This window comes from Lissotriton helveticus, chromosome 7, assembly GCF_964261635.1.
Source record: "Lissotriton helveticus chromosome 7, aLisHel1.1, whole genome shotgun sequence".
Taxonomy (NCBI): Eukaryota; Metazoa; Chordata; class Amphibia; order Caudata; family Salamandridae; genus Lissotriton; species Lissotriton helveticus.
In genome coordinates, this window is record NC_136068.1 from 1803829554 (window position 1) to 1803853612 (window position 24059).

Genomic DNA, 24059 nt, shown 5'->3' on the forward strand with positions numbered 1-24059 from the left:
AATTGTAGCCGCACCAGGCCCCCTTCCTCCAGTTCACCTTCCAAGCGAGTCACCCCCTGCTTAATAATCTTGGATGAAAAACCACTATTAACCCTTACATTCCGGAGAATCCCCCACGCGTGAGCCGTTTCCCTTGGCCATAACGTAATTTTGTGGTACTATACCTCCACATTCCAAAGTATTAAAAGATCCAAATTGCTAGGTGTATTAGAAGCAGTTCCCATACGCCTGCCTGTGTTGATATGTCCCTGCCGCCATCTACCATAACATTGGTAATAGAAAGTGTACCCCCGGGGCCTGTAGACCTGCCTAACTACCTACAAAATACCTGGTGCCCTTCCGGTATGAAGGCTCCTGCCCGCACCACCAGTATCCGCTTTTCTCTTTAATTGCCAGCTTACACCGTCTAACGACGGCCATGAGCCCTTCCCGTAGTGTAAACTTATGCTCCCCAGAGCAGCACTTGCCTTCCCTCGTACCTTAACACCACCTTGAACTCTCATGCCAGAGCTCATTCCTCAATTACACCCGACACCCAAAGTATGTTGCTGCCCTTTTACCTGGTGCCAGAACCGGCATCAATGCTGGAGCCCGCCCTTTGTCCCCTTTGTTCACCTCCTGTCATGCTCCCCACGGCTCTTCTGCTGCAACTGACCTCTCTGTCCGCTTGCCCGATTAAAGTTCCTGGAAATTGTCATGAAAAAATGGTGAGAACCCCCCCCCCCCGAGCCTCCAAATTATCGTCTAATAACTACTCCCTCATAGACCAGATCATGATATTCCATGTGTCCGCCCTCATATGAGGCAGCATTTCCCGCATACCCTCCTGCTCAACTGCACATCCTCATCATACTCTGACAGCATCCACATGAACTGGAATCTTATCTTTTGAACCTGTGACCCAAAACAGCACACCACTTACCATTTGAGCCATAGCTCCCTCCAAAAGCGCTCCACCTTTATCAATATACCCTTGCGCCCACATTGAAAACCGTACAGTAACCTTCCAGCCAAACTATATCCTAAAAGTGCGTTTTTTTATTTTGTCAATTTCCGCCAGGGGGAGTACTGTCCCCCTTGGCCCGGTGCACCGCTGAAACCGTACGGGGGAAATGTGAGGCTGGACCATACCCTAAAAGCTGCTTTCTGAGTCGCTTGCTGCCAGGGGGAGTACAATCCCCCCTTTGCCTGGTGCATTGCCGAAGCCGCACAGGGCCTACGTGGGGCAGTGATCTTGTGGTCCAGGTGCACCCCCGAAGCCGTACAGAGCCTACGTGGGGCAGTGATCTTGTGGTCCAGGTGCACCGCCAAAGCCGTACAGGGCCTTCGTGGGGCAGTGATCTTGTGGTCCATCACCCTCCAGTCGATTTCCGCCAGGGGGCGTACTGTCCCCCTTGACCTGGTGCACCGCTGAAGCCGTACGGGGCCTACGTGTCACAGTGATCTTGTGGTCCCCCGATGCTCCAGCCTGGAGCATCGGGGGACGCACTGGGCCCAGCCTTCTCTTCACCACTGGGTAATGGAGCCATACAGTGCTCTCCCGTGTCGGGAAAGCTGAAAAAGTGATCCTACCACAAATATATGGTCCGATGTGCTGGTCCCTGCCTGTATCCTAATCTGCCATCCGAAAGTACTCGGGGCCTACACCCAGCTGACTAACCCTACAGAAGTGGGAGAGGGAAAGCTGCTCCACTCTGAGAAAAAGATAATGAGCTGACCCCTTCACAAGTAATGCTCAGAATAAGGAGATAAGGATGACATGCCGACCCATCATTGTGGCCGCACTCTGCCAGCCAAGAAGTTAAAGAAAAAAGGGTGTTCAGAGAAACCTTCAGCCCCCCTAATCGAAAAGCCCCCGCCTCTGCTTGCTGTAGCTCACTAAGGTTTAATCGCAAAAAGAAGGGGGGAATCAAGTGTTAAACGACCATTGGGCTCTACGGGGTCCAGCCCTCCCTCCATCGCGTGTGTCATCCCAGGCCGAGGAGCCGCCCGGGACCATGCACAGCTGCCCCCACATACCGCCCTGGTCCTAAGGAGACCATACTTGCAATGACGCATTGGTGCTTTTCAGCCCCTCTAAACAACCCCGGACTAAAAATTCTGAAGAATGATGGCAGAATAAACCCCCCTCCCCCCCAAAAAAGTTTGGGAGCCCCCGCAGAAAATTTTTGCTAGAGATGTGCCTCTCAAGAACCAAATTCAGGCTGCACCCCTTCTACCCCGACGGAAAATCATCTCTCCATCCCCCATACCCAGAGACCGAAACACAGCCATATTCTCCTAAGGAGGGGCCTGGGCAAACATACCCCCATCAGGTTCGCCCTCTAGAGACGGGAGCCACCTGTGTCTCACCTGCGGTCACGTACCGACGAGTTTACCCGCAAGCCGTCACAGCGCCTACATTTGCCTTCATATGGAGTTCTCCCGCGTCACAGGCAAGCTGCGACAGCGAGGAGCCTCTCCTCCCTGTGGAGTTCCCCGTCTTCACTGACACCTGGCAAATGTCTTGCTGCTCTAAGGGATCCTAAATCTAGCAGCCAAGCACGGCCAACGAGAGGTAGCCGGTATATGAAAAGGGGAGTAAAAGGGAAAGGACCGTCACTTATTAAATTAGAAAATGAAAGCATTTCTCACAGGCTATGACCAGCCACTGGGAATACTTTAAAATGGTGGCTGGAAACACAAAATGGAGACCTAAATATCCCTTGGGCTATAAAATAGCCCAAAAAGCCCAACAAGCCTAAAGGGGGCGGAGCAGAGGACCGTGCTGCTCCCATTCCCCAAACATCTCGGGGGCAGACCTTCCTACGCTCTGCTGCCCCCCAAGCCCCCCTTGGGGGAGGGAGCGTGCACCATCCTTTGAGGGGCCTCTCTGGTGGTCGTGTCTTTCTGGTTGCCCCTTTCCTAATAGAATCTAAATGTAAGGCCTCTGTGTATGTCAGAGAGGGTCTGCACAAGCAAGGCCACACGGCAGTGAGCGCGTGCAGCAGCGACCGCACAGGCTTCACAGCCGGAATAATACCCCAGGAACCACTCTAAGCAACAGGTGTTCGCCTGCTCCCATGTAGTTAAATACTCAGTGGTCGAAGATCCCTCCTTTTAACCCTATTTTGCTTCCTCAGCCTATCTTACTCTTTACTCTACTGTCTACGCCACCGCAACACGTGACCATCCAGCGTGCCCTCCACCCACGTCTGCTCTCCCAGCTAAAGAGCCCTCCAGTGCGCGCTGCAGCCACACATAACGCAATTCAGTCTTAAAATGGCATTATTACCACTCCTATTTCGTGCACTATTTTACTTTTGCCAAAAGAACATTTTCTATTCATGTTTGCTTCCTTGCTCCTTTTCCAGTGTCTTACTCTGCTCTCTAGCTTGTAATGCGTTTTCATTAAAATTATATTGTTAGGTCTCGCCTGACCCAGCGCATGCGCTGTTCTGGCGAGACTTTTAGTGAGGGCTCCAAAAAATGCTGCCATGGCCGACCTACAGCTTGAGTGCATGTGCACGGGCGCATGATTTCGAGCAGAGGCGCCATATGGCTTTCCTCGTCATGCTCATTAAGCACCGCGCACATGCACGCAAGCTGTAGGCCGGCCATGGTAGCATTTTGATCGCGATCACTTACACTTTCGCGGCCGCTTTGAAATTCTCGTCGCTCCTTGCGTGACTCCCCATTTGTCATATATAGAAATCCATCTCGCGTAGCGGAGCTCTTTGAACAGTGGATAAAACAGCAACCCAGGGCCATAAAAAAAATTAGCAAAGTTCAGTCTCACCTCTCCTTGCGGTATAGTGCTCTGTGTCAAAACCCAACCCTGCAGCTTTCAGATCAAGTGCCTCTCTGCCTTTCAACACTCGCAAGCGCATATGCCTGGTTTAAGTTGCAGCGGTCACTTTCGCGGCCGTGTCGCTTTCACGGCCGCACGGCCAATGCTTGTTTTTTTAACTTTGAGCGTGAGGCGCGCGGCCAATGCTTGTTCCAGATGTATTCTGTAGCGTTCTACCGAAAAATACACAATTTACAAACCACATTGCCGTTGTAGATGTGATTTCACGAGTAAGGGTAACATGTTAAAGCTATCAAAGATGTCACGTGACCTTGTGTAATTTGAGAGAAGAATACAGTATCCCCCTTGCATTCTGCTTTTTAGGCATTATAAAACCGCTCCCTTCTACTGTTATTGACCTTCTGTACGCTTACAGCCTCCCAGCGCGCTTGACGGGCAATAAAAAATTAATACACCATTTTCAAATAATAACGTGCCGCAATGTATACCAACATAGTGCTATAAAGGTGCCTCCGCGCTTTATATCGGCGCTACGGAAAATGACACTACGATGCTGCAGAGCCTGGCCTCATGTCCGAAACGTCTCCAGGCAATAAATTAAAACACAAACACAAAGAGGGTCAACCTCCTGACCGAAGGGGTGGGGCACTTACCATCTGCACCACTTTGAGCATTGCCTGCACTGTCCGGAGGTAGCCCCTGTCGATGGGGCCAGTGTTCCGCTGGTCCGGACAACGTGCACACTCCTGTCTGGTCCGGGGATGTCCGGTACTGCAGCACCCTGCCCTGTCACTAGAGCTACCTCCTCTCTCACTACAACAGCTGCCGACCCCTCCGGCACCCTCACTTGAGCTTTCACTCAAGCCCTGGCATCCTCTCTTGACACTTCTGCCAGCCCCTGGCGTCCCCGGTCCGCTCAGCCTTTCCTGCCTTCCTCTGCCGGTACCCACAGCCCACTTTCCTCTTTATCGCTCTCCGTTTCTGCCCTTCACTTCCTTAGCTCTCGGCTGATAGCATCACTTCACCCATCTGCCTACACCATGTATCCCCCTTTTATCACTGCCGTGCAACCCCTCATACTCCATACACCTCGGGGTCTCTGCTGTAGTAAAGAATTTACTCTGCGTTCAGTATCAGTGAGCTCTCTCGCCCATCTATTAGTTCAAAGTTCAGCTTTGTCCCAAAAAAGTTTCAGAGGACTCAGTCTCTCGACTCTCAAAAGTTAAAAGAAGACACTCCTACATTGTGCGTGGTTTACAAAGGGCCCACGCCCCGACGTTTACCACAGCACACCCCTGCCCTGGCAGGTTGCCTCTTGCTCCCGCCTCCCCCTCTCTTGGAAGCCCCTCCCCCATGCGTTCCTCTGCTCCGTGTTTTCATGTCCACCTCCTTTGCAGCACTTTCTCCTTTTTCCTGCGGTCAGTGTTGCCAGGCCCGCCCCCTACACTTCCTCTGTCGCTATTACGACCGTCCCCCGCATGTGTTGATGCCCTCCTGCCCTGGGACTCCCTTCCTTTACCCCAGTTTCCTGCTCTCGCTTTCGTTATTCCGCCGCACCCCAATTTCCTACCTGCTTCCTCTACCCTAGTTTTCTCTTGTACAATCCCCCTCCCCTACCCTATCCCTTCCCCCTCCCCTACCCCATCCCTTCCCCCTCCCCCTCCCCTCCCCAGACCCCGTGCCTCCCCTGCCTGCCGCAGGCCTCCGGTACCAGGCCCACGGTCCTGCCCGCCGCAGGGTGCTGGCTGTTGCTGAGGAGACGCCTCTTCAGGCCTCGGTCCCTGCCTCTTCCCCACACGTACACGCCCAGCAGAGCAGGGAGGAGTCCAGGGGGCGAACGACTTCCTGACTCAAACAGGCACTACAGTCAGTGTAGGCCAGATCCGGCTGACCTGCACGTCCTCATACACAAGCACACTTTGCAAAGCACTCGATTCTAAAGTCAGCACCCGAAACATGGGACGAAACTGACCACACCCACTTGGCTGAGCTGCTAAAATTGTTCCTCATTGACTGTGAACCCTCCCTGTTTATATGACTTCTTTTAGTTAACACATTTTGTACCCAGTTTCCTAATGCTAAAAGTGATGTCAGGAGAATATCTCCCAGGACTTGGCTACAGGTTTATGATTGCAGTATATACTACGCATGGCTGTCAAGTACTAGGTCCAGTCCAGGTCTTTTCTTTTGAATTCTGGGACTTGTGGTCCTGTTTTGTAATGGAATACACAAGAATACAAGCCCTAGAATTCAAAGAAAAACAAGCATTGGCATAGCCAATAGATCTCGCATTTGGGACCTTACAAGTGTTTAGCCATTTGGCGTTGTTGCACCAAGGATATTCTGCTGCATACCTAAATACGTATAAGGTCCCAAAAGCGAGACCTATTGGCTATGCCAATGCTTGTTTTTGATATTGTGCTTATTACGGTAAATCCTGCGTTTTCTCAATTTTCGAAATTGTATTTATGTTCAATGTACAACCTTTCCTTTTAAACAAGCATTGGCATAGCCAATAAGTCTCGCCTTTGGGACCGTATAAGTGTTTAGTTATCCAGCAGAATATCCAGGGCATCAGTCGGGGTACCACGCGGGTGGACGGCGTCCCCCCCACTTATTTTACCGGGAGCTCAATAATTGGAGCAAATGGAGCCGCACATTCACTCTTTGGCCTCTCTGAGGCGAGATCGGAGTCCATTCAGAATGCTGCTCACGCGTTGGATTCTCTGATGCAATCGCATCTAAGGGGTGAGCGAGGGGAGGCAATGAGTCTGATGGTGCAAGCCACCTTTCGTGACATCACTTCCTGTCGTGACGTCAGCGTCCCCCCCCCCCCCTCTTTTTTTTTTTTTACGACTTGTGCCCTGAGAATATCCTTGGTGCAACATCAAGTGTTGCATGGCTAAACACTTATAAGGCGAGACCTATTGGCTATGCCAATGCTTGTTTGGAATGTTGCAGGCTAGCCAGCAAACTGGTCTTTTGAAGACTGGGGACCCTATATACGTAAGCATGATATTTTCCTATTGTAGGAGACCTGGGCTACTGCGGAAATTGTTTTGGATGCTTACAATTCATACTCCTTCACCGCAGCTTGCTCTGCTGCAGGCTAAACGTCTTGGTTCAAAGTCACCCTGTATTGCACCGTCTCACCAATCCCTTCTGATAGTCTCTTAAGTCAAGCTTTCCTAACTGTTTTGCCAAATGATATGTGTATTGTCCTAATTCATTTCTATAACTGCTATTTTGAATCCAACCACACTGCCAACTTTAAAGAGCTGTCAGGTTTTATATTAGGTCTTCATTACTTTTAGCATCCTTGTGTGATGGCTTTAATATTATTTTAGGGGGTGATTTCAATGAAGTGGAAAATGCGCAAACTACGTTTGTTATAGCCTTACCATTGGGAGTGACAGACCACGCCGGGATAAGGGGGGAGAAGGTCAGGCACTTCACCAATTTACCAAATTGTGTAATCTCCTGAATGCAACCGAAGTTTATGATTCTTTGTACCCAACGAAAGTAACTTTTGAGAACTTAGAACCAACGGAAAGACAGGAGAGTCAAGGAGTCCAAGGAATTTCAAACATTCATGGCAGAAACAAGTAAAATTTAGTAGGCCTTGAAATGAATCAATCTCGCTGAAGTATTCCCCCATCGACAGAAAATCTCGATAGCCTTTCCTCGACGAATGCGGTAAAGTCAGATGGGAGAAGAGGGATGGAAAGTCAATCGAGAAGGTAACAAAGGAGTCCTCCAGCCGTGAACGGTCAAGTGATTCTATCTCAGGCAACAATGGTGGTGGAAGCAAGAAATTTTCAGAGATCTCAAGCTCGCAGGCTGGTACTGGAGTGTTAATCAGGGGCGTCAGAACCATGTTTAGCACGGGGTCCTCCTCCTCGGTTAAAATCCGCTCCGCAGGGAACTCAACTTGTGTCGATGCTGGTAAAGAGTCAGAGTCCGGTCTCAAACAAATAGTCTCGACTACATCGCTCATTTTGTGGAGGATGGCGTCAACTTGATAGTGAAGTGCCCCGATGGTGGCCATTATGGCACTGAGTGTCGGAGTACACTCCGTCCGATCCATCTCCTCACGCTCGATAAGAATCAAATCAATTATCCCGGAGGGGCCGGACTGCTCCGGGGGGACAAACAAGAGCGGGGCGGACGGTAACGGAGGGCGACCTAGCGATCAAACGATTTTGCTCCGCCGCGGCAGGCGGGGACCCCAGCCCGCGAGACCCGGGAGGCGGTGCAAGGTCTCCGGGGTGGGGACCCCCGCTCACGGCCACAGATCTTTGGTGTCGCCGGTCCTGTATCATCAAACGTACCACTCTACCGCCATCCGAATCGGGCAAGGATGACCTCCACTTCGATAGACCGGACCCTGCCCACGTCACGCGGCCGATGTTATTCAGCTGAAACCCGGATGGGTCAGTACTCGAGGCCCCGGCTTCCAGGCTGGGTTAGGCCGAAAAAGGAGACACGGTGTAGCTCTGTCATTCGAGCCAGCAAAAGTCTCGGAAAAGCACCTTTGGGATCCGCAACTCCTCAGGCACACGGAGGTCCGGCGCAAAATCAGGATAATTAACAGGATTGTGGAGCCAGTGGCGGAGGTCGACGGAGACGGGAGCTTACGCGGCCATCTTGGTTGCTGTCGTAGATCCCCCCCCCCCCCCCCAAACCTCCCCCCCCTGGGCATACATTTTTGATTCCAAGGGGAAATGGGGACCCTGTACCTCAGTGGTGCGGTGTAAATTCTCAGGTTCGCTTGAGTATGTTTTTTACCTGGCCAGACGCATTGGGGAAAACATGTGGTGCTCCTATAGGAGGTATACAAGAGTGTCTTCTCATTTTAATGTATGGCACAGGCATATGGTGTTTATAGTAACCCCAAGTCACTCCACGAGGTACAAAATAGAGTCACGGGGAGACTCCTTGATGCCCCACCTACCTGTTCAACTTTTATTATGCGCTAGGGGTGGAATATGCAGAAGACTCCATTAATCTACCCCCGCTGCTGCTGTGGTGCTCGATATAGTCTAACCTGCGTGCCGCCTTTAACAAGGAAATAGTACTAGACTGCTTGTCATGTGATGGAGGGCTGAATATCCCTTGGATTCACTATGTGAAGTATGTATTATTTGATCTAGAGGAGTCAGTTTTTCCACCACCCTGTAACTGTGCAAGCAAGATGTAGCTCAGGTAAAATCCTTGTTTAAAACAAATATACCTTATCTTAGCAAATGAGTCCTCCAAAACCACTGTTATGGAGTATTAGCTCCGCACATCACTTTGGGTGTGGCAATGTGCCGGGGGGTGGGGGCGCTAGACTCCTCATGGGATAAAATGTTACTTACACATTTCCGCCTAGGCTTTGTAAGATGGCTCCTGAGTTTTTCTCTGTGGCCTGTATGATGTGGCCTGTATGGTGACGTGCCCATGTGATGAAGTTTAACCTCAAAGTTTGCTACGTTTCACTTTTTTCCTGTACATTTTATCAGGATTTTGTCAAAATGTACTTACTCCCCATCATCAGGGAGTGGGGCATTCAAACTTCCCTTGCAGCCCTTGAGTGCCTTCAAACACTGGAGTCTCAAACGAACTGTCAATATCTGCTCCTTGTTAAGATGTGCTATCAAAAGGAGGAACTCAATGCTGTTATAATCTCTTTCTATTTCTCTTTCATTTGAGTAGCTTTTAAGTATAGAAAGCAATGTTGCGATGTAACTTATTCTGTAATAAATTGGCACTTGCACTTTGTCTGGCCATCCAGGCAGGCAACTATCAAGTGTGGTGACTCCTCTTTACACATGAATTTCTGCTAATACCCCAAAATCCTACCCATAAATTGTACCTTTGTGCCTAGGAGTCCAGGATGTATGCACTTTAAAGTAATCAAGGCCAATGTTGAGTATTTACTTTGTGATGCACTTTTTTCTTGCTATGTTATGTTCTCTTTTCTTGTAATGGGATATATTTTTATCTGCTGCACTTTTATGGCCATGTTCGTGGTCAAGATAGATACTTTAAATGAACCATATAGGATCCGGGAGGAGGTGCTGTTTAGGGGTTAAGTTAAAGCTGCTGTCTCTGTTAGAACAACTGCTTTTTGTATGGCTACCTTGTTTATCGATGTTGTTTTCCCTACCAGGTGGAGTCCTCAAAAAGGAATATGTTAGAGGTTGTGGACAGTACAGTGCAAAATGTAACAAGGTTCAAAGTATGACTGCTCCCTACATTGAAATCAGAGGAAATTCTACCTGCTGCACCACCGACAACTGCCACCCTGACCAGCCCACAGGTGTGTATGAGTGTTATCACATCTTGTGTTTGTGTGTGTTTTTTTATGAGCTTACGCCTCAGAACACAGGTTTGGTTCCCTTCTCTACCTCTGCTGTTCAGTGTAAATATTTGTGCTAGAAATTGGGTGACTGGCTGACTAGGGTGTGAGCCTTGGTCAAGTAGCAACCACAATTGTAGTTAGGGTAAGTCACAAGCAGACTTCACATTAATCTGTGCTCACTCGCTGGTAGCTTGGCACAGAGCAGTCAGGTTTAACTTGGAGACAATGTGTAAAGTATCTGTGCAGTACTTCAAACAGCATAACTGTGACAACACCACACAAAAAGATCCCACAAATGGTTAGAAAAGTAGAGCAAAATGTAATAAATAATCAAGACCAAACCAATAAAAATCCAATCAATATAAACAGAGCTTTACATTTTTAAAGAATAAACTGTAATATAGTGCCTAAAAACATAAAGGGCCAACCACAGCAATCTAGTCGGGCTATGCCGGGTCAAGGTCAAAGGTTCAGGCCGACCACTATAGAGCACGGGTCGAATACATTCCTAGGTTAGTCACACAGAAGTTTTAACTTCTCAAATTTTGTGCCAGGAGTCCTGTTCATGTTGGAGAGTTTGCTGGGAGCAAGAGGTTCGGACAGTGGTTGGCATGGAATGAAGGGCAGACCGGGCGTCTTAGACGGGAAGGCTAGAACTTTGCGTTTGTAGCTCTGCATGGCTGTCTGCTGCTGTGCGCAGAGATGGGCTCGCGGCTGCTTGTGCTGGATTTCAGTGTGAGCGGAGTGCTTCTAATGCGAAGAGTCCCGTTTACGGTTGCGAGGAGCCCAAAAGTTTGATTTACGAGTCTGATGAGCCCCACCCACTGTCCAGTACATGAGGGGCACCACTTGGTGGGGGTGGGCGGGGGGGGTTAGGCACTTGCTGTAACCGGGTTCAGGAGCTGTTAGGGAGCCTTTTATGATACTGAGGCTCAGATCAGGAGGCCAGCAGAGTAGTCCTGTGACTCTCTTTGGGGTCCTGGGTTCAAGATGAAGTTGCAGGTCCAGGTTTTCTTCCCCAGACAAGAGGACTGCAGGCAGCAGGTCAGCACAGCAGGGCAGTAGTACTTTGAGAACAGCAGTCTGGTAGATTTGTAGTCCTTGTAGCAGCACAGCAGTTCTTCCCCCTGGCAGAGTATCCACAGGCCCAGAAGTGTACTGAAGAGCGGCAGTTTGACTTCTTTTTTGTAATAAACAGTTGTGCCTTATAAATGGGGAGAAGCTTCTAGAGGCAGAGGCATGCCTTTGAAGTGCCCAGATGCCCTGCCATCCTGGTGCAGACTGCCGACTAACTACAAAGAGTATGCAGCCCTTTTTTGTGGAGGCAGGACACAGCCCATTCAAATGTAAGTGGGGCTGTACCCAGCTCCTCCTTCATATCCTGTCAGGGATGGCCCAACCAGTCATACCTAAGCTCCCATTGTGTGTTGCTGTCTAGAGGGAATATTCAAAGTTTAATTGTCACTCATACCCAGTCATGTGTCCCAGAGACATCCTGCAGGCACCAAATGGCTAAGGTGAGAAAATACCAACTTTCTAAAAGTGTCATTTTCAGAATTGTAATTTAACATCCAGCTTCACCATCAGTTAAAATGTTAAATGGTGATTCCAGAGACACCAAACATGAACTAGTTATTTCTTTCCAACAGGAAACTAAACTTTTATCAAATGTGATGGGGCATCTCCATTGTTATCCTATTGGAGAGATAGGCCTTGAAGAACTGAAAAGCAAATGTAAGAGTTTTTCACTACCAGTACATGTAAATCTTAAATGTACATGTCCCTTTTTAAATACACTGTACTCTGCCCTCTGGGATGTCAAGGGCCTACTCTAGAGGTGACTTAGATAAATTAAAAAGGAAGGTTTCGGTCTGGCAAAGATTTATCTCGCCAGGTCGAAATGGCAGTTTAAACCACACACGCAGGCTCTGCAGTGGCAGGCTTAAGACATGTTTAAAGGGCTACTTAAATAGGTGACACAATCAGTGCTGCAGACCCACTAGTAGTTTTGTAATTTACAGGCCCTAAGGACATGTATTACTTCTTTACTAGGGACTTATAAGTAAATTAAACATGTCAATTGAGCATAAGCCAATCTTACCATGTTTTAAGAAGAGAGCACAAGCACTCTGTGCACTTTACCACTGATTTCGAGTGCTAGAGGCCTAAAACCACTAAACGAATTCAGCAAAAAGGTGGAGGGTAAAGGCAAAAAGTGTGGGACTGACCCTGCTGAAAGGGCCACGTCCAACAATGTGAAATGAATTTGGTCATCTCAACTTGTCTGATAATAGTACATCCCTCGTACAAGCGCCCCCTGTTGCCGAATGGACAATATGTACAGAAAAGGCCCAAGGCTGCAAGGAGAGACCAAAGAATACTGTTGTTGGTTGAAACATAGTCACTGTACCCCGCTTTTCCCTCCCTCTCCTTATAAAGGGGTTTCTGCACTATGTCAACATCCATGAGTCAGTAAAGGCATATTGCAAAATGTAGGTCATTTGTGATGGCTTCCCTCAAAGTGGAGAAACAGTTACTCAGTTCTCATCATCATGGTCCTTACTTCAGGACACAAAACTAAGAAAGGCAAAATGGTCAAGCTTTGGCAAGTGGTATGAAGGTTATTTCTCAATTTTCTTTTTTTGCAGGCATATGCCACAAAAACAAAACCACAGAACTTGCTATTTCCTAGACATGGCATCCATAAAGTTCCAATAAAAAAATTTAAATTGCAGGCAGATACTTATAACGAGTAGGGAAACTATTTTTAGGTTTAACGAACATCTCAGGAATATATGATTCTTAATCGTACTAAGAAAAGGCGCATAAAACCTTGAATTACTGTCAACTGAAAAGTACAAGGATGCCTGAAAAAAGGTAAACTGGATAAAGAATGGAAAAGAAAACAAAGTTAATTAAGGTCATACAATCTGTGACAGTAATGTTCTTTTTTTAGTTGGTGGAGTTCCACATGTGAGCAGGAAAAATGCTGTCACTCACTGCACTGTGCAAAAGAGCCAGTCGCTGAAGTGGGCTGACCCATTGCACCATGCACTGTGCTGCTATAGGTGGAAGCAAAATGTGAATGACAGTTGAACAACTCAATGAATGGTGAGGTTGCTGTCCCAAAACTCACTAAAAGGCACATAGTATATAAATGTCAATGATGAACATTTGAAATTATACATTATTGGAAATTGAAGTATTTTCCAAAACACCAGGCTTACCCTAAACACAGAGAAAGATGCCTGGCTCTTAGAGAGCGCGTGCAAACAAGGCCACCAAAAGATCCTGGTTTTGAAACCGAGCTTGATCTCAAAAACATGAACCATGTGACAAAAGCATAAGGAGTGTGTAGGGTGATAAGAATATCAAAACCCAGAATGGACAGGGGACAGGAAGGCTATTGTAGCTGACTGTCCACAACTTCTCTTTTTAACTAGCACAATGAATCAATGAGAGCGCTCAAGTGGTACCTTGTCATGCAGGATTAGGTCATTCTGACTTCCTGCTGTGCTGCATGAGATAGGCAAGGTGGCCTGCTACTCCAATATTTAAATTAGTGTCTTCTGACCACGTCGTGATAGGAGAGAGCTGGTAAAAATGTAAACATGTAAACATGGACACCATGGGCACCCCACACTAAACATGAGTTGTACCCCGCAGTTTTTGATCCTGATTCACTGAGCCTGGTAGGCAGACATTTAGTGGTATAGATGGCATTAAAAACTGATACTAAGGTACGTTGCTTGATTGTATTCATTTATTTATTATATTTTTTTGCAGTTATAAGTTTGGTCAAGTTATATGCAGCGTTGGAATATGGCAGAAAATTGGCCCAGTCATCAAAATAAGTGGCCCCACTAGAATATCAAATAGCTAAAATGTGGCCCACCTTTGCAAATTGGGGTCGTTTTTAACTTGTAAAGACATGCTGTATAAATGTTTTGCAAGGTAGCAGAGACTGCATGCATTTTTGCCTGGTGCAAATCAGCCTTGACCCTCTTCCTTATGGAAAAAGTCCATTCAAACTGCCAAGCCAGGTCTTCCTGGACCGGAAACAAGCATCCTGGAACTGGTTTCGGGGTAACTCCCCTCATCAGCTAGGCTAGCTTGAATCCAGTGGAAAAGTGAGCAAGGGACCCACGTCTGGGCATACTCTGCCAACTTAGGGGGAACAAAGCAAACACAAGGAGATGATGGACGGAGCGCTGAAACTTTTCAGATACTCACCACCAGTCACAGATCTGGGTTGAATCCATCATCATATTTTAGGTCACGTCGCCACCCCCGTTCAGACCCAGCTATATGCAAATCAGTCTTGACCCTGTGCCTCATGGCAACAGCCCAGCCCGAACTGCCAAGCCAGGTCTTCCCTGGACCGGAAACAAGTATCCTGGGATGAGTTTCGGGGGTAACAACCCTCATCAGCAAGGCTAGCTTGAATCCAGTGGCAAAGTGAGCAAGGGACCAACGTCCGGGCATACCATGCCAACTTAGGGCGAACAAAGCAAAAACAAGGAGATGACGGACGGAGCGCTGAAACTTTCCAGACGCTCACCCCCAGTCACAGATCTGGGTTGAATCCATTGTTGTTCTTTAGGTCACTTCTCCACCCCAGTTCAGATCCAGCCATATGCAATTCAGTCTTGACCATGTCCCTTATGGAACGTGTAACTCAGAACAGAAAAGCACTGTTGAGAAGCTATGGCCATCAGCGTGACAGGCTTAATGCACAAGCTGTGCTTGTCAGCGTGGTGGTGCTGCCATCACCCCCGTAGCACTCCAATGGATAAAAAGTGCTTGACCGGCTCAAAACATACGCTGTGCCTGTCAGCGTGGCGGTGCTACACCTCTGCAGTAGCACAACAAAGAAGCCAAAAGCGCAACCAGTTGCTGTATGAGAACGGTGAATGTTGCCATATTGGCACTTTAAACTGTGCAGACTCACAGCCGCATCGATATGAATCCCCTTCAGCAGAAGTGTGTTGGTATTTATTTTCAACTGATATCTTTAGCAGAAAGGTTAGACCTAAACCCTGGAACCGACAATAACGTTGACAAACTGTATGGGAAATGTCCTGTGGGAATCCCCGCCCCCTTCCCCATACCCCCCACACCTCCCCCCCACCCGCTCTCGTCACCTCTATCTTGTGGGCCACAAGATATTTACACTGAATTACATGGAACAAACTTTGTGGCACCAAGTACTTGACAGGGGTGAAGCCGTCGCCAATCTTAAAGGAAGATAAAAGCTGCTTGTGACTTTTATTCAAGACGGTGGGCATATTATCAAGAACAGCGGTAACATTATCGCCAACTGCCGCTAAAGCGGCAATAAGGGGCTTGATAATATGCCCTTGTGAATTCACATAGAAGCCCAGCTTTCATGTCCTGCACACCAGAACCTGAGCTTCTATGGGAATTCACAAGGGCATATTATCAAGCCCCTTATCGCCGCTAAAATGGCGATAATGTTATCGCCATTCTTGTTAATATGACCCGAAGTGTCACAGGTTCATTGCCACCTCTGCTGTTCCTTCAGCGTCACGCTCCACAACGGACATTCCAACTGTCTTTGCGTTGTGGGTATATACCAAGCCACGGGAAGGGGAGGGGGAGGAAGGAGCGGGGGAATGGAACATAACCGGGGTAGGGCGAGGATGGCATAGGATGACTACAGCAGAGAGCCAACCCAGGCAGTGTGTCTCACTTCACTCTGAATGCTGGTAACTTTTCCCACTATAAATATTGGTCTATAAGTTCTGGAAGGCAATGAGGCGCAAGCAAGCCATGGCTCGGCGACCATTTACTACAACTATTATAGAATTCTGGTGCCTGCTGGCATATTACTTTCTGTTTGCAGCCAGTGCTGGGCACGGAGGGCTGACACCTTTCTCCTTGTTTTTTTTAGTGCCAACCACTGGGACTATTCTGAACGGAGTGACGTGCCGAACCTGCCTCTCAGTGACCAGCACCTACTGTTACACGGCAGACACCATGAAGTGCTTGGGGATACAGACCATGTGTGCCCTCTATGGCATCCGAACCAGAGGTAAACTGGCAGACCCGTCTTGGGCCCTGTGCTTGCCCTGCAGTCCAGGGGCATCTCACAAAAATCCCAAACCGATCTGTTTTATGTTGCGTGTATTTGTAGAGTGCACAACTCATCCAGGGGCTGGCAGACAACATACCACAAGTGGATGATAACCGGGGCCAGCAGTAGAATCAAATGGTACTGAAAGCAGAATCACTTGAAATGTAGGTAAAAAGATCACCTGGGGTGTGGATAACATGATTTACCTGGATGATTGTATATCAGATCATCGTCTACAGAAATGTAGTCTTACATAAACTGCACATCCAATATTCTTTTGCACACACATAATCCCATTGGTTCAATTTTGAATTTACTCCAATGGGGCAATATTTTTGAGAGCGATACTTAGGCCACCATTTTTAGGTGAGCAATATTCTGACACTGGTCTGCTGCCCCCATACCAACTGAGGGTCACTCGGGATGAAAGTAATAGGATCATGCCGGGTGTAGGTTACAGGATTGTGTGGAATGGCGGATGGCGTTGATAACATATATATATATATATATATTATTTTTTTTATTTTTTTGCAGGTGTTACGAATTCTGACATTGCATTCCGGGGCTGTGCAAGTCCAGACTTTTGTTTCATTGGTACTTTCACCTCCACTGTCAACGGCTCAACCTCGGATGGTGTCATGGGCTGCAGTAATGGTGCCATCCGCCCGGAGCACGGCCTCTTCTTCACAGCCTTCACACTCCTGCTCCTGAAACTACTGCACTAGGTTCCTGAGATGGAACCAGAACTCCCTGGTAAAGCTGATCCTTAGCATAGGAAACTCCTTGAATATACCATCTACAAGGCGCTTCAACTTCATGCACCAGGGCGTTCGATTTACAGAGACAAGGCATTGCCAAGCGCTCATCTCTTGTCTTGTACCTCATCTCGAGACCTTTCTTTGTACTTTTGATCAACACCATAGGGACTCAACACTGTTTCATTGCAATACTGGTCTTCAGCTGGTGTCTTAAAAAAGCTCGCAAACATATTTTCCATGGCCTTGTACTAGTGGATGTGAGGCTTTAGGCACAAAATCACATTGCCAGAAGATATTTTCCACTCTTTAGAGAATTCACCATCTGGTCCATTTGGCTCTCCCATGGCAATGGCAGAAATTCTCCTCTCGTTCCCATCCAGCTCCCTTAAGTCCGACAGATCCCAGATGTATTGTGGGATTGAATGACGTTTTACCAATGGACCCAAATCACCCCCTTACTCTTCAGTAAGGAGTCTACCTCACCCTCTAGGGACTATGGAAGTAACAACAAAACTGTCTAAGGCAACTTTCTATATCTGGAAAGAGCTGCTACCACAAAATGTGATGTGTGATGTCGGATCATGCCAGGAATTTCAAATACTTAGGTTTGTTTGAGCATGCCAGGAATAAATAAACCAACTTTGTTCTTCTATCTCGATATGACTAAAAAATGCATATAATAAAGTGAATCAAATTAATTAAACTGAATTCCAAGCGTGGACAATAAATCATCATTTCTAATATTCCCCTGAATTGCCCATACACGTTCTTTGATACTGTCGGGTTATTCTTATTAGATTAGATTTCTATTTTAAAGGCACTTTAATTTGTCTGTTTCTTTCAATGCAAGCCAGCTACTTTCTTGTACAGTCAGTCCTCCATTTTGTTAATTAACTTTAGGTGAATAAAATAGGAAGTGACGTCCGAACCAGAGAGGAAGGGCAGCCTGCACACCCATCCCAGCAGCCACATTTTCAAGTACTGTTACTTTGTTTTTAATTTTCCAAGGAGACATTACAAGCATGGGAACCCTCGACTCCTCCACCTTCAGCTTGTAAAGAAAAAAATGTAAGATTTGTTTCCTTCTTTTTATAAGCCTGGTATAGGAACAGTTGACAGGTTAAAGCTTCAGTCTGTCCCATTGGTCCAGTTCCGAACAACAAGGTAATATGGGAGCCTGAGAAATTGGTCATGTGTACCGCATCAGGGCACATTAAGTAGCATTCTCAAAGTTAGTTTCTTCCAAAGGGCTCAGACGTCTGTTTTTGTTAAAGGTCTATCGGTGGCTCTTTTTTCCAGGGTCTTCTTTAGATGGAGTTACCATCAAAGACCTTGAAGAGGTTAAATAAAAAACTCCATCCGACTATAAGTAATTGTCAATGTCCAGGTTTTTGAAAGGCCCATAATGTTGGGACTGTTTGGTCAGTGTTCTGATTTCCCTGTGTCTCTGTTTCTTGTTTAGGTGTCTGAAGCACTTGCTGGTGGCGCTCTCTTTTACATTGGTGTGTCGAGTGAGGACATGAGGTTTAGGACTCGGGTGGGTCTTAAGTCAGATATTTCAAGGCGCGTTGAGTCCTCTCTGTCTTCAAATGTGTTCGCATTAAGCTTCGGTCCTGGCCATCTTCAGCGATCAGTCGGCCATTTTACACCCTCTGTTTCTGGATCCTAGATCCAAGTCTTTGAAAAAGTAAGATACGTCTCCATGCAGTTAAGAGGAGATAGGTAAGGTTCCAATGTATATTTTCACGCTACGTGATTAGGTAACAAGCAACATAACTTCAGCTTTTGTTCTTCTCCAAATTATTGCTGTTATTGAATATTCCTAGCATTTTAAGTATCCTGTCCCTGTAATCTGTGTAACCCTGTTGAGCCACACCTCCTGCGTTATGTTTACATTGATTCTTTTTGGCAAAAACAATGCAAAGAATGTAAAGTTAGTGTACAGCAGTAATCATTTATGTACAATTTCAAAAAAAATTCCACTGTAATACTCATTGTAAAAGGCTGTATTTTTTTGAAGATTTTTATTCTTGTACAAATAAAATAATTGAAATCTGAGATTTTATTTTTTTAACTCAAAATTGAAGAGTTGTGATTCATGGCAAAAAACTATTTGGATAAAGCTGGAGACAATAGAAAACCTCTTTGCTCTTGAGCAGGTTGCTAACTTACACATATGGTAATACACAACACAGGCTGAATTTCAATCATAGCTTCCTTCCATGAATTGCATGTATGATTTGTTTCTGCAAAAAAGTGAAACTAGTTCCGGGAGGACCACTGAGTTGTTCATCACCTTTCAGCCCAGGTTCCCTCTGGCGTAAGGGCAGTTTTTAAACTTACCCACATGGGTCATCCTTGTGAGTGACTAACATACATCAAGCTACAATGCCTTCCTATTACAAGGTTTGCTGTACCTCTTGATCATCACAAGATAAGCAAATTTGGTGTCCCAGTTACAAAGGCATTTGGATTACATAAATTGGGACTACTGTAGTATTCGTTTTTGTACTCGTACATGCCTTTTTGAATTTACCCCAAAATGGGGTGGGGCATTTTCAAAAACAATGATTCAAATAGAAAGGATTGTGCCCTCATTGCACTTTCACTAGAAGGGAGTTAGACATTTATTGGCCAATTGACAAAGACATTTAAGAGTATGTGGAAGAGTACTACAAAAGAACCACTCTATGTACTCCTAAACAGGTCCTTTTGATATGTGTGCAATTGCATAGTTTCACGCACTTAATGGATGTGTGACGTCTGACAAGTGCACCACGTCAAATAAAAACATATTTGACACAAAAGAGTTACGAATTGTACACTCAGACTACTAATGGCCGCTGCACGTCTTGTTGTTTCTAGACATCTCTTCTCTGTCTATTAACTTCGGGTAATAGACAGATGTCAGATCTCTTGAAAAATATTAGAGTTTCGCTCAAGGCATCTCACTAAGACATGCAGGCTAGTTACGCTGTAGTGTTAGATGTAGAGAGTGGCGCTGTTTTAGGTAGATGTGATAGATCCAGGGTCCCTAAAATCTGATCTTCACTTTTGGATTAGTAATCTCAACGCGGATTGCAGCACTGGAGCATCACATGGATTACACTGCTATCGGATCTCAGAGGTACGTGCCCTGGGGTCTGCTCCTCGGACAGGGAAACCCAATAGACCCTCAACCTGAGGCATTAAGGATTGTATGAGACATGCAATGTGTCCTAGTGCCTGCATAGCCTTCTTTTGGACATAGATCTTGCTCCTGGTGGGTCAGAGGGGAGAAATAAGAAATCCGAAAAAATGTTTAGTGATCAACAAAAATGGAAACATTAATCCTTTCGCTCTCCTTATGACATAATTTATATGCAGAGTGCAGTATGCAATATGTTACGTTTGTTGAGCACAGCGCAGGCCTTTGGTTCGCAAAAGGCTATGCTTTGAGTTTGTCATGCTACTCCTTTCCTTCCTCACCAAAGGGAATAAATAATGTATTACACTTTTGTGGTAAATAAATAAATAATACCTCTCTTTTTGGATGTGTAAATGAATAACAGATAGCTCAATAAATAAGAGTCAAGATTCGAGGTAGTAGGAGTTTTGCAGGTTTAATACAGCATAAGGACAGGAACAGGACAACCTGCACAGGAATAGGATGGCAGGGCCCGACAGCGCTGCCGGGGTCAGGATCGGGACAAGGGATAACTTTTTAATAACCGTACATGGGCATATATACATATCGCAAACACATAGCATTACATTGCAATGGGCGTAGCAGTGGGTGGAGCAATAGGCGTGACGCGTAGCAGTCGCGAAAGATAAGGGTGAAAAGAGGTGTAACAGGGCGTATACACAGACATGTGATGCAAACGTAACAGAATATGTCATGAATGGGGCGGAAACCATGGAGGGGGCTACCTGAGGAGCCGGGACCTCTAACCTGATGGTGCGCGCAAACTGGCAATGACGTATCACTAGGAGAAGCTGGGGGCTATGAACTCTGTGCTAGGAGCAGAGACTGAAGTCTGGAGAGTCAGGGCGACATGTACCTAAACCCTATCTAGTATCTGATGTTTAGAGAACATGTTGATATAAACTAGAAGTCAGGAGGGGAAAAGCTAACAGACTCTAAGACTGGAGCATGCATTATTCTACATGTAGTGCGTGATGAAGAATATTAAATGACCATTAATACAGTATTTCTCTAACATGGGGCCGTAAAGGCTAGACAATGACGGAAACTATTGATGCAGTTCAGTAGCTTTAGGAATGCAGAGGAGGAGGACTGAACTGATAACTGGAATCATAACATACTCTTGGCAGACTCAGAGGCAGAGCCAGGCTGAACCGGGCACTGTGAGGCAGGAAGTAAGTGAAGGGTCGAGGATACAGGTGGGGGCTGTATCGCTCCTCAGCGAGGCTTCAGGAGACAGGAGCTGAATCTGGTGTCCGGGCCATTTTGAGGCCTAGAAACGGAGACTTTACAATGGAATAACGTGCACACTGAGAAACGTGGCAACGTAGCTTTACATAGGCCTGATATTCGTAGTATTCACGAGAACTGGAAACTGGCATACTAGAGGTGGACACAACTGTAATTGCGTCTTTAATCAAACATGGGGAATAACATATGCATATTAATCATGCACAGATAACATATGATGGAGGACGCGTAGGGACACAGAACATGGCAAAATTTACTTTTCCACATTCCCTCCTTGTTACTACGTTTCCTTCAGGAAACATCAATATTCATGATACCATCTATCATTTCATACAGTATCATTTGTTCGTCTCGAATTTTCTTGGAACGGGTTTTAGAACGGGGCTTGGGACTAGGAATACATGATGTAGCACAAATGCCGCAAATCGCAGGGCCACATTGTATACAGAGGCAGCAGCTAAATATGATCGCTACTGCAATACCTAGAAAGGACAAGACTTTCCATCCCCAAGCGGAAATTATATTCCAGAACCAACCGGACCATGTCCAGGTGCCTGGATTTTGGTGTAACAGATGGGCAATTTTATGGAGTCTGGTTATAGCTGAATAAACAGACGGCGCGTTATTAGGAATGAAAATGCAGCAACTAGATCCGATGACTCTACAGGCCCCGCCCCTATCGGCCAATATGACGTCAAGGACGAGACGATTCTGGAGCACGACAATTCTCATAAAGGATTGTTCTTCGGTTAAATTACTTAGAGCAGAAGTAGTCTCAATTACTACTGCTTCGAGTGTTCTGGTTAACCTACGTATCAGTTTACTATTCACAACTGTACCTAAATAAGGGAAGACACCTTTATTGATATCTATATATTGTTCTAGAACAGTTTCAGTATAATCGACAATCGGGAGGTTTCTCTTGTGTCTAGTATGTACTAGGTGGGAATTCCTATGGTAGTCGGGTGGGGCTAGAAAAACAGGTGGCAGTAGGAAGGCAATGTAACAGGTTCCCTCCCAATCGAGGGGCAGACGAACATATGCGGTCTGACCACAAATAAAATAAGAATGACGTGAAGCTTTGAAAATAGATTTCCCACTGTCACTATACTTGACAATAGTAGTACAATCACTATGTCCTACATGTACGGAACCATTATTTCGGACACATAATTCGCCTTTGACTGGTAGTACCGAAATTGCAGGTAAGTCTGGAGTAGTATCAGACTGAACATTCAGGACCATGAAATTCGAAGAATAATTACCTAAATTATACACTTCATTTTCTAGATCTAACCCGGTTCTGTGGGGGAGACCTTGCTTGTCTGGAAAACATGTACTGTTGAGAAAAGACATATTTACTTTTCCACACTTTACCCATCAGCATATGCTGATTGTGGCGTGGCATTTTTTCTTGTGTGTGTGTTTTTTTTACCGTCAATTCTTTGTTTTTTCAAAAGGGTAAACTTTTAACAGAAGGAAGCTATCTAAACACATTTATAGCGAGCAAAGCATACACAGGCAGGATGAAAAAATGAAAAAGGGTATAAAGTAAGAGATTAATGGCAGTCAACTATCCTTCATCTCTTACCTTATACTGTTTTATTCATACGTGTTCTCTAACTATCCATTTGTGAGATCTCAAATAACCAAACGATAGACCTTCACGACTTGAGCCACACTGTGCAAAATATTATACAACATGAGTAAGAAAGAGAGAAAGAACAAGAGATAGAAAAATAAGAGTGAAGACTTAAGGTGATTCCAATTATCCAAGGTTTTAGTTCTATTAAACCTGAAAAGCGCTGCTCACCCCACGTCTATCAGGACAAAAGGGTAGTGTACTTGCTAAAGTTCCACCTGAAGCACAAACCTATACTATGCTCAGATCATAAATTGTGATGTTATAGCAGGGTATCGCTTCTTCGCTTGATCTGGAATCTTGTTTGTTAAAAAAAGACGATTACTTTTTTTATAAGATGCTGCTGTAGCCAAATCATGTATCCATTCTGCAGGTGAGTTACATTGCCTCCAAAAACAAATTTTTGTTACAGCAAGTGATGTATCGTACCATCTCTTCATATAGCGGGTCCTTCAAAATATTTCAGCAGTATCATGCAGAAAGACCAATCCTGGGGAAAGGTTCAGGATTAAATTTTTTGGACGAGTTCTTAGTAGTCATTACATTTTGCCAACTTTTTTGTAACAATAGACAGGACCAGATTAAGTGTTGTATGCCTCCATCTTGATTGCAATAGCATACAACACTGTCTCAACAGGTAGTATTCTAAAGACAAATTATTACACAGTAAAATAAATTACAAGCAAACGAGGAAAAATGCACGAAATGCCAAGGATGACTATCGCAGTCTGTATTCGATCATGGGTACAGAAATACATTTCAGACCGCAATATCACTTATACATAAGTGTAAGCAAAAGAGTGCACACATGGTGCTCGTTAAAAAGTGAACAGCGCATGTGAGGCACGTGACACGGTGAAAGTAAACAGAGAAAAGGTGTGCCTTTTAAAATGGTACGTAACATATGAAAGCTGAGGGAAACTAATTTACAGGGACATGTTACATGCCAGAAGCCATAAATATGCGTTCGAGGCAGGTGGGCTGCTGA

The 24059-nt window shown here is 46.0% G+C and overlaps 1 protein-coding gene across 1 annotated transcript in view; it reads left to right on the forward strand.

The window, feature by feature from the left end:
* Positions 1-19049, forward strand: part of LOC144770784 (phospholipase A2 inhibitor gamma subunit B-like) — a 63606-nt gene extending 44557 nt beyond the window's left edge. Inside the window, exons 3-5 of the mRNA XM_078655538.1 lie at positions 9945-10094; positions 16051-16191; positions 16768-19049. Coding sequence (XP_078511664.1) covers positions 9945-10094; positions 16051-16191; positions 16768-16958 — 482 coding nt within the window. The 3' untranslated portion in view covers positions 16959-19049. The remainder of the gene's footprint in view (positions 1-9944; positions 10095-16050; positions 16192-16767) is intronic.
* The last annotated feature ends 5010 nt before the right edge of the window (positions 19050-24059 follow it).